The sequence below is a fragment of the Arvicanthis niloticus genome, chromosome 1 (assembly GCF_011762505.2).
Source record: "Arvicanthis niloticus isolate mArvNil1 chromosome 1, mArvNil1.pat.X, whole genome shotgun sequence".
In the NCBI taxonomy this organism is placed as follows: Eukaryota; Metazoa; Chordata; class Mammalia; order Rodentia; family Muridae; genus Arvicanthis; species Arvicanthis niloticus.
In genome coordinates this window covers 97861008-97877979 of record NC_047658.1, presented here as the reverse complement: position 1 = coordinate 97877979, position 16972 = coordinate 97861008, and the positions used below count along the sequence as shown (strand labels likewise).

Below are 16972 nucleotides of genomic sequence, written 5' to 3'. Positions count from 1 at the left end.
CAGCAGGCACTGGGCTAAACTCTAGACATACAATCCACTACAGCCCATTATCATAAAGAAAAAATTTCAAAAAGCAGGCTCTTGAGCATTTGTTTGGGGAAGTTGACTATACATCTCAGCCCCTTTCCCCACCACTCCCCACTGGCAGGCAGCACGGGGAGCTATGTCTTCTGCAATCAGTCTCAGTTCAGCCTGACCAGTAACCTTGAGCTCTATGCAGCTCAATGATTCAAACATGCTTCACCGGTAATTTTCACATTTAATTTGAAAACATGTTGTTTTGTTTTTAAATAAAAAGAGCGAGCTTTCTAAACAGACAGACATCTTCTTTGTACAATTTCATATGAAACTATCTTAAGAATTCATGGATCTGCTGGGCCTATTGGTACACTCTTACAATTCTAGCACCCAGGAAGCAGAGGCAGGAGGATCTCTGTGAGTTCAATGACAACATACTCTACATACTGTTTCAGGCCAGCTAAGACTACAAAATGAGAACGTGTCTCCAAACACAAATAGCAACAACAAACTCCAAGAATTCAAGGATCTGAATTCTTTTTTATTATTATTATTTTATTTTTTGGTTTTTCAAGACAGGGTTCCTCTGTTTAACCCTGGCTGTCTTGGAATGAAATCTGTTTATTGAAAGGTAAGTAAACGAACTAATCAAAAATGTTTCTTACCAGTTCTACTGACTTGTCCATGTGAGCACTGAACCAAACAAAATGGGAACTGAGTGAAAATGAATTCTGAGCAGTTTATTCTCAAGTCATTACAGTGTTCAACCAACTGGACATACAAAGATAGCGGTGTAACAGTAAACATTAGGAGGCACATTCCTGTTCTGGGAGGAGATACATTATACACACAGGAAAAAATGCAGCAAATAGTACGGTATTCAAAGTAACTGCTGACGCTTCAAATAGGATATATTTACAAGAAAATATGCTTTAAAATAATTAAATAATTTCCATAAGCTTACAAAAGAATTGAGATAAATATTAGAAGATCCTGATAATCACAAGAACATATTCCTATGCTTTTGAATAAATGTAATTCTATAAAAAGTTCCAAAATAGAGCTAATATTTTACCACCATGAAATATATCAAATTACCGATACCAAAATATGATAAAAAGAATACACACTGTGGGGGCTGTACCAAAGCAAACAGCGCCAGGCTCATCAATACTGCCAAGAGTCTGTACAAGGGTCCCTAGGTATGTTCATGAAAAAGGAACTTCTAAGAGAGACTGGGTGATGAGTACGGCAGCAGAAGGGTTGTCACTGCTTAACAACCTTGTTGTCCTATGGTTTTCTAATGCAGGTGCACAAGAGAAAACTACACAGAACTCTAATATATTAGCTTATGAATACGAAAGGTGAGTGGTACGTTCTTGTGCTGGGCAACTAAATAGAACATCTTAACCCTAAACCACTGTAGCGAATCTTTCATCCTCCAACAAGTAGTCTTAGAACACAAAAAGGCAAAACACTAACACCATGACTCCAAAACACAAGTCTGAGACTGGAAATACCATAGAGCAGCAGCCTGGGGAAGCAAACACCTAAGATGTCGCCACAAAACAGTACTTGCTCAAACCAGTCTATTACTCAACACTGGAAACTGGGTACTCTTCAGAGAGGTGCTTCTATTTGTGATATCCCCACACTTCAATGCATACTCGGATCTGGTTTTCAAGACATAAATATTGCACAGGTAGTTGAACACCAACATTCTGGTGTCTCTGATATAAAATGCTATCTTATTTAACATATCAAACTACTCTACTGAAATTAATTTATTCAGATATTTAAAGCCAATCATGTAGGACTTTGGGGTACAATTCTAAGTGAGATAAAAGACACAGGCACTTGAGTATAGGTTACTACTGATGACAAGGGAGAAGCCATAACAAGTTCATGACTAAGGGCCATTTTGACTTAGCATGTGAACTGAAGTCTTTCACTGATAATTCAGAAATAAGATCTATTTACAAAACTTTGATTTAAAAAAAAAATCAGATCTTCCCAAAATTTATGACCAAATAATTTTTACTGAAATAAAATACTGAGTTTTTTAAAACAGTGTCTCAGGCTGCAAGTTGCTAACACAGCCCTATAATTTGGGAGGCAACAGAGGCAGAAGGATCACCACAGGTTCAAGAGCAGCCTGGTCTACAGAGCAAGTTCCAGGACAGCATCACCACACAGAGAATCCAGTCTTCAAAATAAAAATAAAGAAGTCCCCTCCCCACAAAAGAAAACAGAAATCTTAGCTATAGCTGACCTCCAATCTCCCCCTTCTGCTCACCCTGCTCAACTCCCACCTGCACCAACTGTCTAATCAAATCTTTTTTTTTTTTGGTTTTTCGAGACAGGGTTTCTCTGTATAGCCCTGGCTGTCCTTGGAACTCACTCTGTAGACCAGGCTGGCCTCGAACTCAGAAATTTGCCTGCCTCTGCCTCTCAAGTGCTGGGATTAAAGGTGTACGCCACCACTGCCTGGCTTAATCAAATCTTCTATGAAAAATTTTCCACTCACCTGCACAGCCAGAATATCATAAATGGTTAGAATTTCTAAATAGTCCACATTGTGATAAAAATTCTGCAGCACCACAGACATCATGAGTTTAGGAATTTTTGTCTGGGAATGTCCCACTTGATAATGTTAGCTGATAAGAATGTGTAAATATTGAATATTTCATAGGGAGTCATATTAGCATGTTTAAATGACCAAAATAATAAGAAATTTTAATGTTTTAAATTGTTATTTAAAATTGCAAAGTCACTAAGAAAAAAAAATCACACACACATTTTTACCACCCAAGCATGTAAAGCTTCAGACAGTCAATGTGGACACAGCTTTTTTTCTTTCTTTCTTAAAGAAATTATGTTGACTTGGCCACTCCCTAGATTCTTGGTTTGCCACCTTAGAGAGTACACCCACAGGCAGTATAACATATGCACTCAAATCATTCGCCCTCTATCATCTTTGGCGAGAAGCCTCATGGAAGGACACTGAGGGTGAGTGCGCAGGCAGCCCACGTGTTCCCACCTCACACATCGCTGACTGGCAGGCTGGCGTCATCTAAGTCCACTGGCTCACCATCTTCTCCCTGAGGGCCATTTTTACTCTGAGGTCTGAGCAGAGCCTGTTCAGTCACTTTGGAAGCTGGCTCTCTTGGAGAGACAGTCTGGACCTTGAAGTTCCCTGGCTTGACCTTGGCAAGAGATTCGTAAAATCCTCGCTTCTCCATGGTATAGCTTGAGACCAGAGAGTGGCTGCGAGAGGCTGCGGAATGTGAGGCGGCTGCTGCTGCTGGCCCGGCAGGACGGAGGACAGTGTATTTGGATTCTGAAGGACAGCCGGAATGCTCCTGGAAAGAGGAATGGTGGTCAGACACAGCCAATCAACAACAACAAAGTTAGTCACTCAGTGTGAGACTTGATTCTCTGAAAAACAAACGGCAACACACACACACATACACGCAAAGCAGAAGCATGAGCCATGCAGCATAAATGTGCAAGCTCCTTCCCAAAGCAATGCATTTTAGGGGTGAGTTCAAAGCAACGATAGCCAACAACCAATTCTACTAAGAAACTAGTTCTGTCACCAAAGCTGAATTTGGCAGCTTATGGCACTAGTCAGCCTAAAATGAGATACAGTGTTCCAATTGCAACTGAATTGTGTTGAAAAAAAAAAAAGTCTACCAGCATTTAAGAGTTATGGGGATTGTCTCAAGTATTAAAAAAGAAAAAATGTAAAACATAAAAGTGAAAGGCCATAGACTAATCAACAAAAATCAAGACTTCTCAGACAAGATTTTGTCTCGTAGTCTGACACTTGTTTTTTGCTTCTCTTAATTTCACTGCAGCTGATTGCAGCTGCTTCAATTTGGTTTATTTTGGGTAAGTCACACATTCGTGTGGCTTAAGATGTTCAAAGTAAAAAAGGGTACAACTGAATGACTTTTAACACTGCTGAAATCAGATCTTTACTGTCCTTCTAAGGACGAATCTGTCGACACTGCAGTGCGCGCTCATTCAGGGCACTAGCTGCTTTGAGAACAGCACCACAATCAGCAAACACTACAGGCTCCCACTACATGGTAAAACTTCACCAGAGCTATAAAACACCATGCAATTCTGATGACAGAGTTTATCCAACATGGATGTGTGCAGAAGTTTGCCTGGATCAGAAGAACAAAGGCTCATTTCAAGTGTTGTAGTATTAAAAAAAAAAAATCTCAAAATACACAAAACATGGAAATCAAAACTCCTGCAGCAATTCAGTCAGTTAGTTTCAGAAGCTCTGGAAGCTTCTATTAGTATGGTTGCTTTTTTTAAAACTATATATATTCAACCTGATGACTACAGTAGAACAGTTTGCGTTAGTGATGACAACTGCAAAAGGCAGTCTGGTTAACTCAACCTTCTATGATCAGCTGTAAGGAGGAGCGAGTCCAGGCCTTCTACTAAGAAGGCACATTTGCATGAGAGCCCACATACGTGCTGCATTCACCAGCTCTTGATGTATACCTCTGTATACAAGGGTTCGACAGCCTTCTGGCCTGCCGCATCTGGAACACAGTGCAAAGCTAAGATTAGAGTTAACCTATATTGGGAAAGGGAGGAAAAGAGAGAATTCTGCTGATAGTCACAGCTGGACAGTCCAATTTGCCCCCACCACAAAGCACAGAGCACAAACACCCTTCTCCAACTTTCCCTCTTCCCAACAGACATTGTTTTTGCAGAGAATCTCATACTTGACTGTTGAAAGAGTCACATAAAATGCAGGCAGTTACAAAACTAACACCCATGAAAGAGGTTTCTTAGGAATTCCTAAAGGAATACTATTATAATAATAAATGACTGTTAATGGGAAAAGTGGATTACTATCTACTGATCTGTCATTATCATTAACAGAAAATAGGACAGTAAAGTACTGACAATTCGGGTCTATCTAGGTATATATAGAATCCACATCATAAAGGCTATGGTAAGGCACACCAGGACAATTGACAACAGTGCTACTTTTAAGGTGAAATTTCTCAAAAAGATTTGCATTTTTAGAACATAGATGAATGGCCAAAGTATTCCAAACCAAACTATTCCTTAGGATACACTTGAACAAAATGAATAACACGTGTTTCTCAGGCAATGTCTGAATGGCAAAGTATTTAGTTGTTCCAATATTACTATCAAACTACAGAAAAGATAACAAGCTTTTGTATCAACCTAATAGAAAATTGAAATAACATGAAATAGAAAAAAATGAATGGGAACACAAAACTGTACTTAAGCCTCTAGCTTGGTCAGTGGAACACCACCAAGGGAAAAAACATCTTAACTGAAAATTGGCAAGTAAAGGGAAAACCAGGACATCACAAAACCCTGTTTTGGTAGAACTGCAAGTGCATTCAGGCCAGTGACACACCAAGGGTCTCAAACTGCTACACCCTGACCCACTAACAAGAAGCTAACTGCAAGAACAAAGGAAGGAAGGCTCTATTTTTTAGCCACCCAGATTGTGCGTGAATACAATGTGCACAGAAAGCTATGCACAGGACACTACAAGGAAGCTCTCAGTTAGAGTACATTATTTTTGCAAGTCCAATTGGTATGAAAGTCAACATACAAATAATCTCAACAAAGAAAGAAACTGAAGGATTAGGGGAGAGGAAGAAAACAACTTCCAAGGATGCAGGCCCGGTAGAGTTTCTCCCCAAGAAGAAAACCTACAGAGGACGATGATCTGCCAGGTCCCCGCTGTGCTACGATGGCGCCAGAGACTGCTTTAATCCAACTGTGCATCTCTTCAGGGCTATCAGCCTAAAGGAAATAAAAGGGATATTTCAGTCAACTTTTTCTCAAAAATCACCTTCTATTTCCATAAATTCTGTACCTTGGCAGTATAATGTCACCTGCAAGCACATTCAAAGGCAATAATTTCTTTTAAAAAATGTTTTCAAAAAATGTTACTTTTGACTTGTTTTTAGAGAGAGGGTTTCTCTGTATAGCCCCGGATGTCCTGGAACGCCTGTCATCTTCCTGTCTCTGCCTCCTAAGTGCTGGGATTAAAGGTGTATGCCACCTTATCCAGCTTTAAAATTGTGTGTGTGTGTGAGTGTGTGTGTGTGTAGAGTGGGGTGCAACAAATTTGTCAATCATTGGTCCAGCTAGTCCCAGCTATAGAGCGCAAAAGAGGGCACGGAACCCTGCTGGAGCTGTCGTTATAGGCGGTTGTGAACTACCCAACAAGGACACTGGGAATCAAACCTCAATCCCCTGCAAGAGCAGAAAGTGCTCTTAATCTCTGAGCCATCTCTCCAACCCCTGAAAGCACTTTTTTGGTGAGCATGGGAAACAATCAACATACACATCTGAGAAAAACACTCAGCCATTGAGGCTTTATTTTATTTTAAAATTTGTGTTTTAGTTTTGACAGAGTCACATTAAATTGCTCAGGCTGGCCTTCAATTCACTCTTTAACCTGAGCAGTCGGGTTATAAGAAGTATATGTTACCAAACCTGGCTCTAGAAGCACTATTTCTAACCCAGGTTTTTCTGAGCCAGGTCCTATATGTAGATATAAGACAGGCACTGCATGTTTAAAATCAAATACATCAAAGTATATATAATGAGTGCTTTTGGAAAGGAAATAAGAGGAAGAAACAAAGACTTTCCTATTTTGCTGTCAAACGCTGTATCTAAACTTGCTACATAAATAACTACCACTTTCAAAGGCACTCTGGCACCATCTTACATATTAATTTTAGAAATAATTTCTAATAGGACAGTGAATTTAAACAGACATTGGTAGTCAAATTCAGCAGTAGTCTTCTTTCTGGATAAAGACTGGCCAGTGTGAATTTAAATGTCACAAGATCAGAATATTCCGAGTGTGGAATGGACACAGCATGAGGCTGAGAAGGCCCTAAGCATGCACCTTCTTACTCTGTCCTTTCAGAAGACCTCACTCCTTGAGAAGTAGATCTAAAATTAGATTCTAATTTTTATGCCATGTGTTTTCTATGCACTTTGTAAACTGTATGCTGAATTTTGTGGGGTTTAGCACTATTTAATTAACAGTGAATTTCATACAATGTATTTTGAACATATTCACCTCCTTCTCTAACTCCTTCCTCTCTACTCTCCTATCCCTTCCCACTCGACTTTTGAGATGTCTCGCTTCCCCAACCCTTTTCTCCATCAAGTCCAGGTTGCACTGCACAGCTAATCTTGGAAATGGAACCTGTTCTGGTGTGTCGTCAGCCTACCAATGATCAATTCACTAAAGAAAACTAAGTCCTCTTCTCCCCAAATCTATCAAATGCCAATAACTTCAAGGAGCATTTTTCAAAGGGTAGAACTCGGAAAAGGCACAGAGCCACTGTGCTTTCATTCTGCGCTAGTACCAGGACGACGATCAAAGTCAAAGCCACAAACAGGAAAGCTGTTCCGATGGTTAAGTCTGACCTAGAAACATCTGAAAGACTCAGAAATTCAGGCCAAACTTTACACAAGATGCTGCCATCGGCATACTTGTACAGTAAATGTATGAAAACTATGCATATGAATGTTCAGTCATAATATATGAAGTATGATACAATTCTAAAATGTTTCCAAAGATAACATTTTGGATGCAGGATCTCACTATACAGCCCCAGCTAGCCTTGGATTCACCAAAATCCACCTGCCTCTGCCTCCTGAATGCCTTTAATTCCAATTAAAGATATGAGCCTCTAGACCCACCTATTTCCAAAGAAATTTTAATGACATGGGGAAAATGACAATATATGAAAGCAAACAAAACGTTATACAGTTAGAATGATCTTGCTGCAAGTTATCAGCGACTGAACATGGGAGTATGTTTATTTTACGAACCATTGTTTTCTTATTTTTCTGCAATAAGCAAATGTGTTAATTCTCATAAACAAAAACAAATGTTTTCAATAATTTCATTTATACTCGAGACTTTCCTTCTCATAAAATTACCAAAAATGATGTTAAATAAAAACACAAAAAGAGAATACATTTGAAGGTGCATGCTACAACCTAAGTAAAACAGCACTTTCCTTCTTCCAACACCAATTCATAACCGAACACTCCCACATCCGATCCTATACGCACCGCCGGATGACATCCTTCAATAAGCTGGTAAATTATATTTGTTAAAACCAACAAGCATTATTTACATTTATTTCACCTCTAAATGTCGGAAAATTCTTAAGAGAATCTATGACCCCCCCAAAAAGTGTCTTACCTGCACATAAAAAGTCCGAGACGTCGTCACGATTTCAAACAGGTTGTCCCTCATCATTATGTCACTGTCATGAAAAACGATCATTCAGTTGTAGGTAAGTCAGTTTGATCGTTTTAGCTGTTTACTAAGTACCAAGTATATGTCAATAAATGTTAGAAAGAAAACATTAATTTAACAAAATCACATTGTCCCTTCCCAGTTTTGCATTACTATTCACATGCTTTACACAACTCATTTAGAAAAGATACATAAAGCAACTTTAGAGTCCAAGTGTTCACAGTTCATTCAATTCATCATGGCACAACTGATGCAATTTCTTGCAACAATCTGTTCTGCAGCACCTTTGAAAACTAAAAATACCTCAATTTGTTAAATCTCAGAAATTGCTTAAAATAATTTTTCCTTTGCATTACTGAACTAACTCTGAAATGTCAGTGTATTAATGGGTTGTTTCCTAATTTTGTTTTTAAATAAAAAATTAAATCACTTTACAGATTTAAAAAAAAGTTATATAGTTACAAATCCACACAAGAACAGAGAAAGAAGCACACTGTAAGCTCATCAGTGAGGGGAGGCCTGGTTCCTCATACTGTGCTGTGCCAGAATCAGGCAGTCCTTACCTTTGCTTGCACTCTTGGACTTTATGAACTTCTTTAAGTGGTATTACCCGCAGAGGTTCCTTTTCCTGGCAAAAAAGCAAATACAGGACATTTCCTGTCAAAAGCTAGCTATCTTACTTGGAGCTCAGGCCATTCTCAGTCACAACTACACCTTCTGAGACTTACAGCCGCAGGACAGTTCTAGTTTTATGCCATCATACACAATGTTGTCTGAAGTTGATAGTCACTAAGCAGCAGACTTGGTCATGGTGGACCAGTCTTGATCCATGAGGACCAGTAAGTATTCTACTTCCTCTTCTGGAAGATTATCTTGACAGATGGTACCGTGGATAGTAAGTCCAGCTTTGCTCTAAGCCTGTGTACATGTGTCTGAATACACACACATTTCAGGACTATCTGCACACAAGTTGAAGACATGATACATCTATACTACTAGGTATCATGTTTGACTTCTAAAATAAATTTTACATGATCATGGAACAGTTATGGATCCTAAACCTCAGCATCCTTGCAGTATGACCACAATCTATAGGCCACGTTCTGATCTTATAAGTTACCCCATGGGTGTCCTTTGTGGCAGAAGACAAGCTGACATAGTTTCTGTCTAAGGTTCAGTTTATGGCAGACTTGTTTCACTGTCCCTTCTCTTAGTCTCCATTACTTCATGGGTTATTTCTTTGGTCTTCTGTAATCCTGTAAAGCTGCAAAACATTTAGGCCACTTATTTCACAGACTGTGTCCCAGTCGGGGCCAGTCTGATGTTTATTCATCCTGATGTGCAGGCCACACGCTTCTGGAAGGAAACCACTGCAACTGAATACTTCTCAGCCATCCTACCAGGAGGTGCAAGGTGTATAGGCAGTGTGTGACTCGTGTTGGTCACTACTGACATACCTGGAACCTATGCAGAACTTTATTTTCTAACAAAAATATTCCACTAGTTTTACCAAATATTAAGGATTCTTACATGAAATCATTATTGGCATAGCTGCCTGCCAAATGATGATTCTTCTAACATCACTGCCTACACAGTAACCTGGAATTTGAAGAAATACTATTTTTTCTCTACTTATTTTCTCTGAGGACAGAGGATCTGTGATCTTTTCACTCAGACACAGCCTCCTCACGATTGATGAATACTATCTGTGCGGTCCACACCTGTTATTTCCCAAAGTCTGAGTGACTCTGAGCATTGACACATACTTCTGAACACCACTTTAGTTATTTGTAATGCTTAGTAGTACTGAGGCTCTAATCCAAGGCCTCACACACACTAGGGATGCATGCTACCACTCCACTCCACACTCAGCCTCATCGCTTTCTGAATGCACCATTTATATTTTCTCTTTGTTTTTCTATCAGATAGTTCTCTTTCTTGAATATTGAAAAAATCATGAATTTACAAAAAAGACTAAAAGCAGTCACTTGGAACTGAGCTGCTGCTTAAAGTCCTCATGTTATAGCCACCACAGTCAGCAGGTGACGTCCATATTGTCTTGTGTTCTCTTTCTATTTTGTATAGAAGTGTTCCTCACTCCTCTAGAAAGAGGAGCACAGAATCCTGCAGATCGCAGCAATTACTTTATTCTGTAGGCTGCCTCCTCCCTTGGATGTGGCTACTGTTACCTGGTGATTAAACCCAAACTATATCCCTTTAGCAGGATCAGCAAAGAACTGATGTGGTGTGCTTTTCATGCTATCCCGTAAGGCGGTACATGGTTTCAACATTCTCACCTCCGCTGAAGTTCACTGAACCTGACTGCCTGATTGAAGTGATGTTGCCAGGCTTCTTCCTGTACTGCTGCTCTTTTCCCACCGTGCTTCGTTTTTATTTCAGATTGGTATGTCAATCCTGTTTAAGCATCTTGTCCTTCACTGTAGTTATATGAGCTCAATCACCACCCAATCATTTACTCATATATATGTGTATATGCATGCACTGTAATATATTATAATCATTGTGTATTTTGATACTCTCTCACTGTCCATGGTCTGGTAAGGGAACCGTCTGTAAAGTGACTTCAGAGTGACTAGCATTTTCTCAGCATGTTCTTGCTTTCTGATAAGACATTCCAGCTCACCTTGCATTCATTTCTCTTGCCCAGCTACAGAATCTGCCATCCATGGAATCTAGGTTTCTTTCAGGAAGAAAGGATCATTTTCTCAAGACAAAGAGCTACAGTATGTTTTATACTTACATACACTCACACAAGGACCTATTTCTATGTCTGCTGAGTTATATCAAAAAGCTATGCTTTTATCCCAAGAACCTTGGTTTTGATTTTCCTTGATGTATTGCCTCATTTTATCAACAAGTATGTGTGTGTCCATTCTCGTCTGTTACTACCCACTTCCTGTGCATTCCTGCCCTCATTCTTCAGGCAGGGAAGAACTGCTTTCTCACTACACATGGGCTCTGACTGTCTACAGCAGGCTATATAGGTTGCTTCTGCCTTTTACAGCTTCCTAAAATAACTGACCCCTAGGATGCTCCCAATACAGAACACTGTCTATGAGTAACTATAAATTTAAATTACTAAAATGAAGCTCGTTTTAATTTTAAAATGAAATAAATTTACCTCCTTACCACACTAGTTACATTACCAGCACTCAAAAGCCACACACAGCCTATACAGAACAACACAGGTATGGAACATATCTACCAGGGCAGGAAGTTCATGATGTTGTTCTATGCCTTCATTCAGAGTATGGAGCATATGAAAGTCCCACAGTCTTATAGAAGAGGGAGAGAATTTCATTAATTTATGCACGTATCTTCTGCAGGATTTAGGCTACTTGACATCTTAAGTGATGCGTTACTCAAACAGGGAAGGAGGGAGACTCAGTCTTTGATTCTGCCTTCAGTAAAAGGTATCCCAAGTGAAACAACTTTAGAGGCGATAGGAAATGGGAAAAGCGCTAAGAGGCAGCAGGAAGAGAAGGCAGACATGCAGAGGGGTGAATGCTGCTTCTGGAGGATCTCTTACACCACCTCTTCTAATATCCCTCTGATAGAGAGTTACATGTGGGGCTGCTGATAATTTTAGATCCATTAAGATGGAATGCTTCCTTGAAGGTAGTTTTATTTAAAACACATTTAAGAAATATGTGACTAACCAAATGCATTACAACCAAATAGACTGAAATACAGGTGCACTTAAACCAGAACTGGACCCTTAGAAGAACAGCATACAAGCATACAATCACACAAGCTCTGCAGTGTGACCTGACAAGTATATGAAAGCATATTTATGACATGATTGCATACCAGTTCAGATTTGAAGTAGCCTATTGTGTTTTCATCCAATTGAAAGTATCTTCTCTTCCAGTTTTTCATCTACCAGAGAAGAACAGACAGAGACTTCAGAGAATGTCAAATGTTCATCACCCCTTAATCATTCCAATATGAACCCACAATCTGAAATGCCAAGTACTCAGAAACAATACACCCTTCCCAAGGGAGATGGTAAATGGTGCCTCTCCCTGCTAACCAGGCTTTGAATGACGGTCTCGGCCTTGGGCAGCTCACTCCTAGAGTTTATGAATAACTGTGATATTTTAGGATTTTGCTCTCAAACAGTGGAAAAGAAAGAAGAGGTGTTCTCTTCCCTTCTTGCCAGCCCAGCCCACAAGGCAAAAATCAGCATGGGAAATGTCATTAAGCCATCAGGTTTCTCTATCTACAACATGCATGAATCCTTTTTCAAGTATTTCATGTAGAACAGGTCAGCAATAAATACAAAATAGAACACAACCATACAGAAAATGTTTAATATACTTTTACACAAATATTCCTATCAATTTTTAAGCAACCTAAATTATCTGTAAATAGTGTTGGAGATATGGCTCAGTGGTTAAGAATGTTCTTCCAGAAGACCCAGGGCTCAATTCCTAGCACTCACATGGCAGCTCACAACTCTTTCTATGGAGGAACCGTTTCCGGGGGATCTTACACCTTTTTCTGTCATCCACTAGAACTCCATACACAAGGTACACACATGTACATTCAAATAAGCACATATAAAATAAAAATAAATACACATAAAAAAATAAAATTGGTTTTAAAATTAAGAAAAAAAATCTGTAAATTATTTTTTAGATTTAGGAATAAAGGTGACCTCCTTAAAAGCCTAATTAGCCCACAACAAAGCCTTACAGCCTCAGGGAAATTCTGCCTCAACCTATAGACAGTCTACCTTGGGAAATCTCTGGTCTCATTTTCCTTTCCCTGGAACCAATGGTTCAACAGGCGAAAAAATTTTCCCTACCTCAGCTGCTAGGAAACAATCAAGCAGAAATAAATAGCAGGAGAGTTTGAAGTATTTCTTTATATTCACATTTTTTTCCTTTTGCTTTCAAATGCTAAACTTTATCTTCTCTTGAGATTTTCAGGATTTAGTTCATGCAGAATACACTTTAGAAAAGCTGATTAGATAAGCACAGATTTTACTATACTGGCTAACCTAGAACTTTGTATCATCTCTCTTCAGCCTCCCAAATGCTAGGATTATAGGTGTGAACTGTAGTACCTGGCAGACAAGTGTCTGGAACCTTAGAAATACTGGAAAATCAGCATTTGGGAGTTCAAGGCAAGTCTACAGACTGAGTTCCAGGACAGCCAGGGCTACAGAGAAAGAACCTGTCTCAAAAAACCAAAAAAACAAAAAACAAAAAAACAACCAAACAAATTTAAAAAAAGAAAAAAGAAAAAGAAAAAAGAAAGAAAAAAGAAAACCTGGTAAATGTGTTTGTCCTGTAGAAATCTCTTCTCTGACACTGACTCTGAGGACAACCTGAACTTACTGGTGATGGTGCTTACACCTGAAGCTGTACCTCTCATTTACGTCTTTCAAAAGCTACATTTTATAAAACAGCTTTCTCATAAAATAAAACTGGAAGGCTGGGAAATTAGGTACCCCAAACTTAAACTAGCATCTACTCCTCCACTTCTCCTAGGGCTCTCCTCCTGACCACTACTGAGGGCATGGGAAATCAACAGAAGGACATTCTGATGGCAAAGGTGACTCAGCAGGTAAAGGCTCTTGCCTGAATATGAACCTTGGAATCTAGGTGAAGGTGGAAGTGGAGACCTGATAAAGTTGTTCTCTGATCTCAGAGCACGTACATGATGCTCCTGTTCCCCTCTTTTACCCATATGTGCGCGCGCGCACGTGCGCACACACACACACACACACACACACACACGAAGTTTTCAATTAAACAACAATGAGAAAACCTTTCATAAACCTAACTTAGTAAAGTTCACTTAGACTGAGTGCTGGTGGATACAGGCATAACTTGCCCAAATGTAACGGCTGGGTGGTCTTCACGGAGCAACCCCTCTCCACCCTTCCCAGCAGCAGCCTGCTCTCTACTCTGCCTCTTTCAGAAAATAAAGCCCACAACTTGAGTTCTGAGTTGCAAGCTTGCTGGCACACGCATCTTCCCTACCTCACATGTGCGGGCAGGCTACTCACCACCGCTCCTTGCTTCACACAGTACCCAGCTTTGATAACGGCACTGTCTGGAGGCGGCTTAGGAGCAAAGTAAGGAAGATGGCTTTGTGACCGTTTCAAACTGTTCCTGTCAACACTCTCACCACATTCGTTTACCTCTTCTTTCTAAAATGGAGCAAAAAAAAAAAAAAAATGGTTTTTCTTGCTGTAAGTTTAAATACTTAAATTTACTGTTACCTCAGAAGAATGTTAAGTTTCTGATACTTAGTCACAACTTTGTTATTGATCACACAAACACCCATTTCTATAGTTCTGCAAAACTTCTGTCTCTGGTGCTTCTTCTTGGGGTGAGGTTAACTTACTTACTTTGTTTGTTTGTTTGTTTGTTTGTTTCAGACAGGGTTTCTCTGTGTAGCCCTGACTATTCTGGAACTCTCTGTAGACCAGGACAGCCTTAAACTCACAGAGATCTACCTGCCTATGCTTCCTGAGTGCTGGGATTAAAGGCGTGTGCCACCTTGCCTAGTTTGGGTCTAACTTTTTATATTGAAATGATTTAAACAGATCCATAGAAATTTACAATAAACATAAAAAGTACCAGAGACCCTACCCTTCAACCAAATTCTTTTCAATGAGAAAGTACATCTTTCTAGGATATAGCACTCAAACCAAGCATCAGTAAGCCTTACTCAGATTTCAACAGTTACATATGCACTCGTTTGTGCATATGCACATGTGGCATCTCCACATGCACTCAACAGTCGCCATAATCAACATGAAGAGCTGCCCACGGCTGTGGTCTGCTTGTGTGCCCTCGCAGTGCTCCCCACACCATTCAACTATCCTGACAGTTTGTGAATACAAATGGAAGCACACAGTGGCTTTTGAGAATTTTTAAAAATTTCACTCAGCATAGCTTTCTGAAGGCTCATTCAGGTGGCTCTTAGTATCAACAGTCCACTGTCTATCTGGGTTGCTATATTTAGTGGTGTGGGTGTACTACCATACCAAGCTGCTGGCCACTTACCCAATTAACAGTGCGTGTTATTTCCAGCTTCTGGCTACTAGAAATGAAGCCATTGTAAGTATCCATGTAAGGTTTTTGTGTGAACATAATTAAGCACATCTTTAAGATAAATGCCTAGGAAAGTATATACTAGGCTGGAGAGTGATTGCAAATTTACTCACAATGAACTTCGGAAACCATCACAGCAATTTGTTTTTTAGAGTGGCTGAACTGTTTTATGTTCGTCTCCGTAAGCAGTGGTGAGAGGTGTAAGCACCTCTGCTTGGGTGTATTTCATTGGGTCCTTAATTCAAATTCTTCTCTGCTGGCTATAGATGGTGACTATCTTTCCCATTAGTATACATTTCACATCTTGGTGAAACGTCTTCATGAATTTTCTCTACTTTAAAAGGACTTTCTGCTTTGTTAAGTATTGGGTTTTGAGAGTTCTATCTGTAGATAACAGTTCTTTGTTGGATAAGTAGCTTATAAACTTTTCTTCTATGTATCTTTTCTATTAATCCTCTGAACAGGGTCTCTTACAAAACAAGCATTTGAAATATTGAAGATGTGCAATTATCAGTCTTTTATGGACAACGTATCTGATGTCAAGCCTAAAAGTTCTTTGCCTAATCTTTGTAGTATTTAAAGCTAAATGACTATCCATAACCATGCCTAAGACTTCCTGGTTATTTACAGCACCTATATGCTACAATTCTTCAAATAAATCAGTTAAATTTTTTAAAACTGCAAAAAACTTCAAAGAACAATTAAGTCTCAATTGTCAGTTATATCATAAGGAATTTTCAACTGTAATACACTTTAATAGAACAACACTAATTCAACATTTAATGCTTACCTACTAGATTTTAAATAAATTAACCATCCCAATGAAATTTATTTAACATTTTCTTGAATCTATATTGTCGAAATGCTACTTTGTAATTTTAAATTCTGTATTACAATAAAACAGTAGTATTCTTTGAAATGTTTTTAAATGACATCTTCTGTAGAATCTAATCTACAGCAGCCACAGGCACATTGTACCAGTGTCTTAACTCATCTCCATACCAACAGCCAACATAAGCCATGGTATGGAAACAAGCCCAGCCCAGCTACTTACCAACCACAAATTTAGGAGACTAAAATCATTCCTTTTAAAAAAAGCAATCTTCCCACAGCCCTCTCTTTTTCCTTAATTTTAAAAAATCTAACTTTGGCAAAATAATAATAAAATAAAAATAAAAAACAAAACAAAAAAAAACCCAAAACCCTATAAACTACACCCAGAGCAGAGATTATTAAATACCCTTTGCCAAACATAGAAAAATATACTCAAAGTAATTTACTGATGCTATGAGACTTCTTCCCACTAATCATATCCTATGGCAAATGGCTTGAAAAGAGATAGTATATGCTACAATATAGAGCATCAGAGTCTGTTACGATCAAAAGACACAGAAGTAGTGAACAAGCATATCCAACACTGGAAATATCACTTCAAATTCTTGGTTTCACAACTAATAATACTTGAATTTGTATTAAAGTGCATTTTCTCAGGCTGGAGAGATGGCTCAGTGGTTAAGAGCATTGACTGCTCTTCCAGAGGTCCTGAGTTCAA

At 39.1% G+C, this 16972-nt stretch overlaps 1 protein-coding gene across 6 annotated transcripts in view; it reads right to left on the bottom strand.

The window, feature by feature from the left end:
• Positions 1 to 737: 737 nt before the first annotated feature.
• Positions 738 to 16972, bottom strand: part of Plekha1 (pleckstrin homology domain containing A1) — a 49741-nt gene continuing 33506 nt past the window's right edge. For 3 of the 6 annotated variants that reach the window (XM_034502697.2, XM_034502724.2, XM_076911688.1), the window contains exons 7-12: positions 14367 to 14510; positions 12158 to 12226; positions 8890 to 8954; positions 8270 to 8333; positions 5746 to 5835; positions 738 to 3380 (exon numbers count right to left, since the gene is read on the bottom strand). In XM_034502697.2, coding sequence (XP_034358588.1) covers positions 3060 to 3380; positions 5746 to 5835; positions 8270 to 8333; positions 8890 to 8954; positions 12158 to 12226; positions 14367 to 14510 — 753 coding nt within the window. In that variant the 3' untranslated portion in view covers positions 738 to 3059. Of the gene's footprint in view, positions 3381 to 4435; positions 4584 to 5745; positions 5836 to 8269; positions 8334 to 8889; positions 8955 to 12157; positions 12227 to 14366; positions 14511 to 16972 lie in introns of all 6 variants that reach the window. The other 3 variants (XM_076911703.1, XM_076911692.1, XM_034502705.2) reach the window with 3 other exon arrangements.